Source organism: Conger conger, chromosome 9 (genome assembly GCF_963514075.1).
Source record: "Conger conger chromosome 9, fConCon1.1, whole genome shotgun sequence".
NCBI classification, from domain to species: domain Eukaryota; kingdom Metazoa; phylum Chordata; class Actinopteri; order Anguilliformes; family Congridae; genus Conger; species Conger conger.
In genome coordinates this window covers 18,173,039-18,184,799 of record NC_083768.1, presented here as the reverse complement: position 1 = coordinate 18,184,799, position 11,761 = coordinate 18,173,039, and the positions used below count along the sequence as shown (strand labels likewise).

Sequence of the window (11,761 nt, the reverse complement as noted above, 5' to 3'; positions counted from 1 at the left end):
GGTTAGGAGGGCAATGTATTTCAGTGCTCGCCAAAAACAGCTACCATGTATAGAAACCAGAATTCATAGGATGTCAAATGCAGGCGTTGTCTAGGGTACTGGAAAAGGAAATGAATGGGATTGATATTCTGGCCCAAGTGGAATCCATCATTTCCACTCAGAAGTCAGAAATGTTTGTTGTTCCACAGTATGTCTTTATATATGTGTAAAGTATGTCTGTTGCAGTCTATATCATGGCATCCAGCATTTTGGTGTTCAGGACAAATTGGGTATTCTTTATAGTATAGTATTTTGTCTTCCATTTGGGGCATACACTTTCCAAGCAGACCTAGTTTTATAAAGTATTTACAAAGTAAAAGGGATGACTAAGGTAGAGAACCTTAACACCACTAACACATCACATTCTAATCCGTCATTTCATCCAGGGTCTAGCACCCTCACCATGATACCACAGTTTATCGCTATAATAGGGAAACAATTTTATACTCTATAAAAGTTTTTTAAGACTGAAAATTCAACCTGTTTGTAAATAATTAAAAGTGAGTCATGTTGCAGATCTATACTCACTGAGCACTTTATTAGGAATACTATAGGGCCTCCCTTTGCTCTCAAATCATGGATTCCACAAGATGTTGAAAACTTTCTTTTGAGATTCTGGTGACTGGGAAGACCACTGAAGAACATTGAACTCATTGTAGTTTTCAGGAAACCAGTTTGAGACAACTTTTGCTTTGTGACATGGTGCATTATCATGCTGGAAGTAACCAGTAGAATATTGGTTCATTGTGGCCATTAAGAGATGCACATGGTCAGCAACAATACTCAAATAGGCTGTGGCATTCAAGTGATGACTGATTGGTATTAATGGGCCCAAAGTGTGCCAAGAAAACATTCCTCACACCATTACACCACCGTGACCAACCTGGACTGTTGACACGTGACACCTTTCTGTCAGCTCGAACAAGTCTGGCCATTCTCCGTTGACCTCTCTCATCAAAAAGATGTTTCTGTCTGCAGAACTGCCGCTCACTAGATGTTTTTATGTTTTTCACACCATGGTGAGTAAACTCAAGAGACTGCTGTGGGAGAAAATCCCAGGAGGACAACAATTACAGAAATAATCAAATCAGCCTGTCTGGCACCAACAATCATGCCAAGGTCGAAATGACTGAGATCAAATTTCTTCCCCCATTCTGATGGTTGATGAGAACATTAACTGTAGCTCCTGACCCGTATCTACATGATTGTATGCATTGCACTGCTGCCACACGACTGGCTGGTTAGACAATTGCATCAATAAGTAGGTGTAAATAGAGTTCTCAGTGACAACACCCATTTATAGAGGTATGCTGTCTATTGGAATCTGGCCTCATCGGAATCCATTACTCTAATTTCTAAACTGCTGGCTGATCAGAAAACCACAAACTTTGTTTTCTACAGAACAAAGGACTATGTGAGACAAGTTCTGCCTTTTGTAAACTCTGCAGCACTGCTCAGGCCAGTGGTCACTGGGGCCATTTCCAGTGCTCAGCATCTGAGCTAATGAGACTGCACCTAGTCTGCACCATATCAGATTGTCATCAGAGGTTTCTTCTGACAAAAACAGAAACCCTAGCGTTTCATATCAGACTACAGTACAATAATTATTGGGCCCATGGATGCTGTTAACTTAAAAAAAAGGGCATAGACTCAGTGATCACTTCATTAGGCAGACCTGTACACCAGCTCTTTAATGCAAACATCTAATCAGCCAGTCACAGAAACTGCTGATCGCCTGTTTATTCATTTGGGGAACAGTCTAATTTAATCACTTAGATGACCATTAAGACACGAAACATGCATGTCATAGGAACAGAGACAGAAGCAATACCACAATAAGTAAACAACCCCTCCCCTAACCCCTGAGTCATATTTAGGTCAGTTCAGTTCACTTGTCACTTGTTCTGTACACACAACTTCATATAACAAGGCACCTGAGTGTAATAGTGTTTAGGAACCTGCTTTTAGATTTTTAGATACCATGTATTAGAAAATACTAAGACAGATTTTGGCACCCTGTTATTAGTGCATGGAGTAGCTTATCAGAAGGAATAAAATATTTGGCAGCATAAAGCCTATAATGGCACAGGATGAAATCAGAAAATACTTTAATATAATTTCATCACAGATGGATATTTATAGCAAGCAAGGTCTCTCCAGGCTTTGAGGATGGGGGAAAAATGTAATAGGCCTGTTCCAACATCTGTAACTACTTTGCTGAATTAGTTTGTCCCCTAGTGGTAAAAGACAATTATTGCTGTTCAGTCACAATGAATTGTGTTAGTGAAAAGGATATTTACAGTGCTAACTTTAAAAGATACAGTACAGTATCTTTTAAAAATATAAATTTGTTCTTTTATGTTTTTTTCCCCCTCAGTATTTCAATAGACAATAGCAAATCTGAGATTTCTGAACATACATTTTCCCAAAAATTAAGTGTTTTAATTAAGAGATTTTTTTATTGTGTTTAGTGTTTTTATTTCATTATATATGAAACATATGAAGTATTAGACTACTTATCAGATAAAAACTTGATCAAGGCTGTCTGGGATTACATGGAGAGCTGGAAGCCAGCAGGATGGTAAAAAAGGCTGCATCTAATAAACATGGATAATGATTTATACCATGTACTGTTCAAACATGTGGGAAACCTATATACTTTTGTTTGAACACATTTACACTCATGTTTCATTGTTTTTTTATTCAGGAAAACCACAGGTGCCAAATTCTTAGCACCCCTAACAAATAAAATGAAATTGGCAGTAAAAATTTACTTCATTTAGTTAAACCACATTTTGACAGATAGCTATGCATACCAGAAAGAACACAATTCCCATGTTTATATTGTACTTATTATGCTATGTATGTTCCAAACAATGAATACATTTAGCATAAAAAATAGCATAAGAAGTGGTAAATTATTTTTAACTGATCAAATTAAACACTAGGCTCCTAATTTGTGAAAGTGTTGACACCTGGCCACCAAAACAAATAATTTTGAAGATAATGAAGAATTTAAAGGCATAGCAAATTATAACAAGGCAAACCTGCATTGTTTTGATATGTTTAAGGAAATAAATAACAAATTCAACAAATTCAAATAGATAATTATGAGCCTATTAGTTAACCTTGGTCTGTTATTTGTTACCTCTTCTTGGGCAATTATTTGCAAAAAGCATAATATTAACAGGAAAATGTTATTCTTCATGCCATTTCAAAGCTATTTTAGCATAACATGGTTTAATACAAATAATCAATTTTAACATGAAAAGTACCCAGTTGAGAGCTTGTTAATGGCATTTCAATGGAATTTGGGGTTGGAACAAAAAACAGCATACACAGGGGTACTCCAGGACCAGGTTTAGGAACTACTGCACTAAGTAAAAAAAAAAAAAAACTGCACCTTAGTTAAAAAATGAGGTAACAAGCATGCAAAATCCCTTTGTCAACTATCAGCATGGGAAAGGCCAAACAACTCTCAATTCAGAAGACACAGATGGTAATTGACGATCAGAAGTTGGGTAATTGGAACAAAAAATACAAAAGATATTAACAGGAAATACATCTGAGTACAAAAGTAACAAAATACACCTTTTTAATATGTACAGATTATACACATAGCAACGGCTAATAAGAAACAAATAAAACCAGAAAAATATAAACGTAGGGGTAGTATTTGGGTCTTCAGGCTGCGTCAGAAGACGGTCAATGATTCTGCTGTCCTGACCACTGTGGGAAGTTGATCTTAACCCTCCTATTACGTTAAGAGCTTATGACCACTTTTATAATTGTAGTCAAAGTAACACAAAACAGTTTAAATAAACACACCAACAAAAAAAAAAAGGCATCTGTTTATTGCCTTCTTATTGTCTCTGAAAAAGTCTGTGAGAAACATCTCATTTTAGAGCTTGAGGTACAGGAAGTGAAAGTTTAGCACCTGTATGGGAAAGTGCCACCAAAATCATTCACAAAGAAATCTAAGATTAAAATAGATTTTTACATTTTATAGTTACAAAGGGTCAAAATAAGCCCATACAACACATGCATAATTCACTTCTGAAAACAAAGCATTATGTTTATTGCATGTTTTTTAAGAGATGTCAAATGCTGAATGGGGTCAAATTGACCCCAAACATAATAGGAGGGTTAAAATGTTAAAATGATGAAACATCCATCCAACATTTCATTCAAGCAAATTGAGATGTACTGTAAAGTGAGACATGGCTGTTGATTGGAGGGAAAATAGAAGTATCTTCACCACCTAAATTATAGAAGAAACCATGGCAGGAGATAACAGGCTTGCACAGGAGGGATTGCACATACGGAGGAGGCCAATTACAGAGCTTCAGGGACACCACAATCCCTTGAAACCATGAATAATCATCATCATCATCACAACAAGATATGTAGGATTCAATCCTCTTCAGAGCAATGTCTGAGATCCTGAGTGTGATCAGAGTAAAAAGGTGGAGCATGTGGTCTATTCAACCCTTTCACTCTTTGCTGTCCTTAAAAAGAGCTAACAAAAAGTCCAAATGGCGAGTAAAGTAATTTCACCGTGGAAAGATTGTTGGTGCCAAACAGGGTGGTTTGAGTATCTCAGAAACTGATGATCTACTGGGATTTTCACAAACAAAAGTCTACAGTTTGAAGAGAATGGTGCAAAAAACATCCAGTGAACAGCAGTTCTGCTGGCAAAAATACAGTCTCCAAACTTTGAGCTGTGGATTAAAATGAGTGGCTGGGAGTTTCTGGTTTACAATTAGCATTAAATGGTAGGCATTTATATAGCACCTTTATCCAAAGCGCTGTACAATTGATGCTTCTCCATTCACCCATTCATACACACACTCACATACCGACGGCGATTGGCTGCCATGCAGGGCCCCGACCAGCTCGTCAGGAGCATTTGGGGGTTGGTGTCTTGCTCAGGGACACTTCGACACAGCCCGGGCGGGGGATCGAACCGGCAATCCTTTGACTGCCAGACAACTGCTCTTACTGCCTGAGCCATGTCGCCCCCTACATTAGTGCGTGTAACAATCCAATTGCACTGAAGTGGAATAAGTCCAATAAAGTGTTACATAATACGTCTGAGATAAACCTGTAAGCAATGTGTATTGTCCTGAATAAGTATCTGCAATAGGTAAAAACAATATTAATGTGCGGAATGCAAAATGTGTCATAAATAATTCCTGTTAATATGGACCTTCATTTGACATGCCTCATCTACAAATCATTTGGGATAGGCTTTTATCACTGAACAGAAATGGTCTAGCCTACTGTTGGGATGGCTGTACTGACCAGGACAGGATGTGATAACAGGTGCTTTAGTGGGGTTGTTAGAGCTAACACTAAATTTCTCACTTGCAGTTATGTCTTTACACAAACCTTCCCCATTTCAACCAATGTGATTATCCCTGATTAATGGAGCTAATGTTCCCGAGTGTGATTGGAAAGGGAAGAAAGGCCACACAGTTCATTCAGCCTGTTCTGTTCCTGACTACAGAGGGAACCATTCACATGTCCTTGATCTACCTCACAACATGGGCCTGAAAGAGCCCACAGCACTCGGAAACAAGGCTTTCCACACCCTTCAAAATTACAAGGCAGCACAATAACAGCTTCTTTCTGTCGCTTCATGTGAAAGGGAAATAGAAAACAGGACTGCTTGTGTGATTCATAGCATATGCATGTATATTAAAAATCCCCTACACACAGCTAGAATTTGATGAGTTCAGGGGATGGAAACTCCATGTTGAGTGTCTTTATTTAGATGACAAGATCCAGGATGTTTAATCTTTCTGAAAAAATTCAAAACTCAGGAAGTTAATATTTCCGTTTATTCATCATTTTCTTTAAGGGCTGCTCAAGTTGTGGTCTTGAACCATTCAACCTATAAAATGATTAGTTGAATGGATCAATCTACCTCACGGACACCTACTTATGGTGTTTATGATTAATCCAACCTCCCAACTGTTCATGATAATAATGCATTTCAGAAACCGCAGGGGTATTTTTATGAGCTTGGATGCATTTCCATTGTATTTTTTCTGAATATGCAATTATTTGCCTCCCTCCCCCATCACGAAAGGAATTCACCCCCACAGAACTTATTAACATTTTGCCCTTTTACACCTTAGAGTTTTAATGCGTTGAGCTATTTTCACTCATCCAACACAAGTCAATATATCCAATGCAAATAGAATAAAATAAAAAATAACCAAAAACCAAAAACACAATTAAAATTGACCCAGGGTCAATACTTTGTAAAACAGGCCCTTGGCAGCAATTACAGGACCGAGTCGTTTTAGATATTTTTTAGTATGAGGTTTTTGTTTGAGTAGTTTGTAGTTTCCTGAGTGCTTTGGGTCACTGCCCGTTTTGAGTCTTCACCCTAAATGCAGGTCTCCTGTGGACTGACACAGTTTTTCGTCAGGGATCTGCCAGTATTTCGCTCCATCCACTGATGCCCCTCCTGCTGAAAAGTAACCTTACAGCATCATGTTTCCATCACAATGCTTGATGGTAGGGATGGTGTTCCCTTGGTGATGGGCTCTGTTTGGTTTTGAGCGAAACACAGAGCTTTGCCCTCAGACCACAATATGGTCTCATCGGACCACTAAATCATCTTCCAGAACGTTTCAGGGTATGTCGCATAGCTTCTGGAAAATGTCAGGTGTGACTTAATGTTGGCCTTTCTCAGAAGTGGCTTCTGTCTAGCCCCTCTCCTAACGAGGCGAAATCTTGTTTCTTGTTGTTTCGTTTCTCCGATTTCAGCCAGTTCTGCAACTCACTGTCAGTGTTGTAGCTGGCCTCTCGGTGGCTTCTGACAATCCTTCTCATCTGGCAGGATGACCTGATCTCGGTACTACTGTATATGTAACCTAAGTTGTAATATATATTTTACATTTTGTTACAGTTCTCCTAAGAGGCTTCAAAGCTTTGCCAAACTTTTCATAACCTACTCCAGCCTTTTGCCTCCTAACAACTTAAATTTGGTGTAACATGGGTAGTTCCTTGGTGCTAAAGACAGTATGACTGATCCATCTCCTGTTTCAGTTGTGAGATTTTACAAAGTCAGTGATATTCACAGGTGGATTAGAAAATTAACATAGCAGGAAATCGTTAACATATAAAGTGTGATCTCTCAAAAAATTTCATCTGCCAGGCCCGATTTAGATTGTTAATACAGAGGGGCTAATACTTCTAAATTGCAGTACGTATTGGATTTGGACAGTGATACAATTTTAGAAATTAATCAATGAACATGAGGTTAACATGCAGAATGTTACCTATAATTTGACGGCATTTATAGCCATATTGCATGACCGTTTCAGAATTACATCCCTTTTTATGCCCCAGCTAATTTGGATTAGTCGGGTGTACTTAATCGCTTTCTTAGTAGAGGAAACAAGGCTTCTTCCCTTTCTTCTCAATGATGTTCAAACAGTTTATTTTGGAAAGCCTAGTGTTTAGCCTATGTTTCTGAATGTTTTTTCTTATTTCTCAGTCTCATACTGGCTTCCTTGACTTTCATTGGCGCAACTCTGGTCCTCATATTGACAAATGCCAATAACAGACTCCAAAGGTAATCAAAAGCCTAGAATCAAGACAAGAGACTGAAAGCTTTCTTAAACCTGCACTAAGAAAGTGATTGATGACACCTGACCATTCAGAAGCAGCTGAGATGCCAACCATTTTGGTCCCTTAAAATGGGGGGGGTGGAGGGGTTTATGTATAAAAAGGGTTGTGATTCCTACACACATCACCCGATATAGATGTAAATACCCTCAAATTAAAGGGGACAGTCTGCACTTCAACCACACATTTATCGATAATTTAAAATCCAATATGCAGACCCAAAAGAACAGAAATTGTCAAAATACATATAGACTGCACTGTAGGGAAAGAAAAAATCTAATTGAATACATACACTTTTCAACACTTTTCAACACAACAAAACAAGAAATAATCACTGTCGGTACTATAATGGCAGACGAATAGGAATGATAGATTGATAAAAAATAAAATAATGGGAGTTAGCATACTGTATGCTACTCTTTATTTCACATGCAGTACTGATAACTTGATAAAGGTGTGAGAAAGGCATTCAGTGTTATGCTCATGTTAAAGTGAAATTTCAGTCCAAGAATCATTGCTCATCAAAACACAAAAGGTATTAAAGCTTTTCTTGACTTTGGGTAATCTTCAAATTTTGCAAGATACCACCTGGAAATAAACACATATTCCATGAGAATCACATTCCTATATAGATAACACAGCATTATTTTTTTTCTCAGACATTTATAAAGTATCTTTCATAGATGTTATCAACAGCACACTGAACATACTATATGTGGGTAGATCAAAACTGACACTATAGCTGGCTAAATGTACGTAGTTAACATAGATCAAGACAGCTCTTCTTTGCATAAAAGGCCCTATAGCCACACATTTTGATGCTGATTTGAAAATCACGGCAACTATAATACCGGACAGCTTGTTTGTAAATATTGATATGCTATACAGAATTGCACAATTCCACAGTTATGTAACGTTGTGTTCTGTCTTGATGCACATTTGCTCACAGCTTATCTCTCTTGAGCTAATGAGTGAAAGGGTCAACTCCCAACCACGCAATCCCAATAAAGAACTGGACACTGAGACTAACATTCAGGTTCATTCGGATTCAGACTCTTTTCTGCTCTAAGCTGGTGGAACATGCACAGGGAGCAGCACAGGAAGAAGCAGACCTGGTACCAGCCCTTGCTGGGGTGGCGTATATTCTGGTTGGAGGGGAAACTTACTTGTGATGTGCCACAGCCCTGCTGGAAAGCACGATGAGTGTAAAGATGGCAAAAGCAGCACTGTGAATCGAGTGTGCCGCGAGAGCAAATCCTGACCATTCCACAATTTCCCCCAGGAAATTTGCACCGGACACATATTCAAACATGCCACCTGCAAAACAGTTCAGACACGGAGTATAAGTACGTCATTGTACGTCACTCATTGTACGTCGCTCTGGGTAAGAGCATCTGCTAAATGCCGTGTAATGTAATGTAAAAAAAGAGTGAAGGCCTTGCATGATTCATTACACTGACTACATCTATTGAGTCCTTAAGATTAATGTCTAACAAATGCAGTGCACCTCACACACATCTGACAGCTCTGAATACTAGTAGCGAATAAGAAAATTGGCTAGAAAATAGAAGACTGATGCGGTGCCTTTGAGGAAGCTAGTAAATGTGAATTATATTTGTAAAATATCCAGCTGTGGAAATATATAAGAAATGAAATGTTTTTGTATCCCTCAATCCTACAATTGGAATTGTACGGCCAAATTGTGATCCAGTTCACGAATAGTGGTGCATTTCTTTCTTTTTTTTTCCAAAGAAATGTGAATCCCTGTCAACATGTTCAACAGGAACTTGCACCATCTACTGGGAAAAGATTGGTATTATCATCACTTTAGGGGAGCCATTCAGACAAAGTTTGTTTAACTGCTAGTCACAACAAAAACTCAACAGAAGACCAATGAAAATGAATAATTTAACTATTGTAGGACACACAATGAATTGTCACAGTGTCAAATTAATTTGAAGCTGTGCTTTGAAGCCCAGGCCAAATCAATGCAAAATCAATTTTGTGAATGATATGCCACCTTGAATACATTCACTCCCATCAAATTAGATTTAATTAATTGTTTGAAACAGCACACAGCTTCTAATACAATGTCTAAGAATCTTTGAAACATACATAAAGATACACCTTGGAACTCATTAAAAAAATATTCTCCAATATCTCTCCATGTTTAGAAATGAATTTTGCCTCCATGTGCTGTATAAACACCCTGCGTATGAAGCTGTAAATACATGACAAGATGTTACTGCAAACTGTCAGAGTCAATGATTAAGATCTTCAGGCTGGAGTGTTAGCTGCGAAAGCAGTGACTCACAGAGCAAGGATCTATTTTTATTTCTGAGTGAAAGAAAATCTGTTAATCAAGTTAGGGCAGCCCTTTGTCACAAGAATGAACACATTCATAACTAATTATTTATCAAATTTAGATCATACAACAAGAGTTGGGTTGAGCTCTGAGCGATCTAGAGATGTGGTCTCAATAATGACTTAATTCTACAATGCAAACTCTGATGCCGTCATAAGTCGTAATTTGTTTCTAGAAACATCTTTTGAACTTTAACATAAATGCAATAGCTCCTACATCAACAGCTAACACCCGGCAAAGCATATCTCCTGATCCATGGCCTGAAATACACACTCATAGTCGGCATTATTTAAACGTGTACATGTCTTTCCTCGCCAAATCTGTATTTAGTGCTGCACAGCATCAGTCAACAGTTGGCTACCTTTCAATTTAGCAGTTTATGAGGAATTGATCAGATTCATGTGACAATGTCTCAGTGGTATAATAGGTCAGCAAGGGGCAGTAACACTAGCCCCGAGCGCCCATTGATAAACATATTTCATCCTTACTGGTTTTCAACCAGCAGAGTACACTGAAATTCTCAAACCAAACATCTTGGCCTATGCAGTACGTGCACTTTTTGTGGCCAGTGTCATACTGAACAACAGTGGTCAGATTACTTACCTACTGGTATCTTATAACCCGTTTCCCCAGCTTTTCGAAGATTCCGAAGGAGATGGTCTGAATAGATATTCACAAGCCACCCTAGTAACCAGAGCGTGGATCCTGGAAGGAAGTCAATGTGCAAAGATGGGCAAATAATAATAATAATCTTTGCTATAGGAAGCATTCTGCTTTCATCTTAAAGGAAGAAGTACATGCACAGACTAATACTGATTCACACAATGTCCGTTCTGGCAGGGAGAAATTACCACTTGACAATACTATCTGCATACCTGCGATGAAACAAGGGTGTGTGACCCAGTCTGGAGGGTACTCCGCAAAGTGGCTCAGGTATCGTATCTGGAGATACCCATTGTATAGACAGAAAATAAACGCCAGAGCAAACGAAAAAAAAGGTGTCGGTTTTCCTCCTTTAATCAAAAATGGGTAGATGAGAGATCTACGACAGAAACAACAATTGGCAACGTTAGTTCCATTTTTATGTCGACTAGCTCAGGCAGAGACACATTTAATTAAGCATAAATTCATATTATTAGTATTACTGCTGCTGTGGTAGTATGTCGTAATCAACTGCGCTGCCCCGATATAAAATATATGAATACATGATAATGAATGAATATTAATACATATATAATTCTTACCTGTGCACATAATGGCAAAAATACATAGCGATAAGAAAACGATTTGTCGTCTGAGATACCTGCGCAGCAGACGACTTCAGCACTAAAAAGATGGGTACCACGAATGCAGGCAACTCCTGCACAAACCAAGCAAGTTTAACGTTAACAGGAAACCCATACTTGCTGGTTGCATATCTGCCATAGGGGACGTTCTCAAAAAGTAAAGCTAGAAATGTTGTCACGGCCATGAGTATCATAATGTAAGACATGCATTGTAGTATATACTGTTCCTCGGCTTCGGAACCAAACAGCTCAATAAAGATATCCACCATTGTAGCGGTAAAAACTTCACCATAAACTGCTTCGTTGCTGGAGAATCAAATCAATAAAGATCACCACGGCAACGTGACTTAATGTAACACCATTACAACTGAAGGCGAGCAATTATTACACAAGAAAGTGAGACGACAAGTGTACACCAATCACAAGA

The 11,761-nt window shown here is 38.4% G+C and overlaps 1 protein-coding gene across 1 annotated transcript; it reads right to left on the bottom strand.

Moving 5' to 3' along the window:
* Positions 1–5,863: 5,863 nt before the first annotated feature.
* On the bottom strand, positions 5,864–11,743 carry srd5a1 (steroid-5-alpha-reductase, alpha polypeptide 1 (3-oxo-5 alpha-steroid delta 4-dehydrogenase alpha 1)). The gene is made up of 5 exons (XM_061255372.1): positions 11,293–11,743; positions 10,924–11,090; positions 10,652–10,753; positions 8,850–9,000; positions 5,864–8,271 (listed from the first exon to the last, which is right to left on the bottom strand). Exons 1-5 carry the CDS (start codon positions 11,601–11,603, stop codon positions 8,205–8,207), a joined length of 798 nt encoding a protein of 265 aa, XP_061111356.1. The 5' UTR covers positions 11,604–11,743; the 3' UTR covers positions 5,864–8,204.
* Positions 11,744–11,761: the final 18 nt, after the last annotated feature.

What these genes read in the sequence shown, in the direction of transcription:
- srd5a1 (XM_061255372.1), bottom strand. Translation starts at nt 11,603, where the DNA reads ATGGTGGATATCTTTATTGAGCTGTTTGGTTCCGAAGCCGAGGAACAG. An exon ending in TTTTGCCATTATGTGCACAG is followed by an intron (nt 11,091 to 11,292) that starts GTAAGAATTATA and finishes TTTCTGTCGTAG; the next exon opens with ATCTCTCATCTACCCATTTT. An exon ending in AGGGCTGTGGCACATCACAA is followed by an intron (nt 8,272 to 8,849) that starts GTAAGTTTCCCC and finishes GTTTATTTCCAG; the next exon opens with GTGGTATCTTGCAAAATTTG.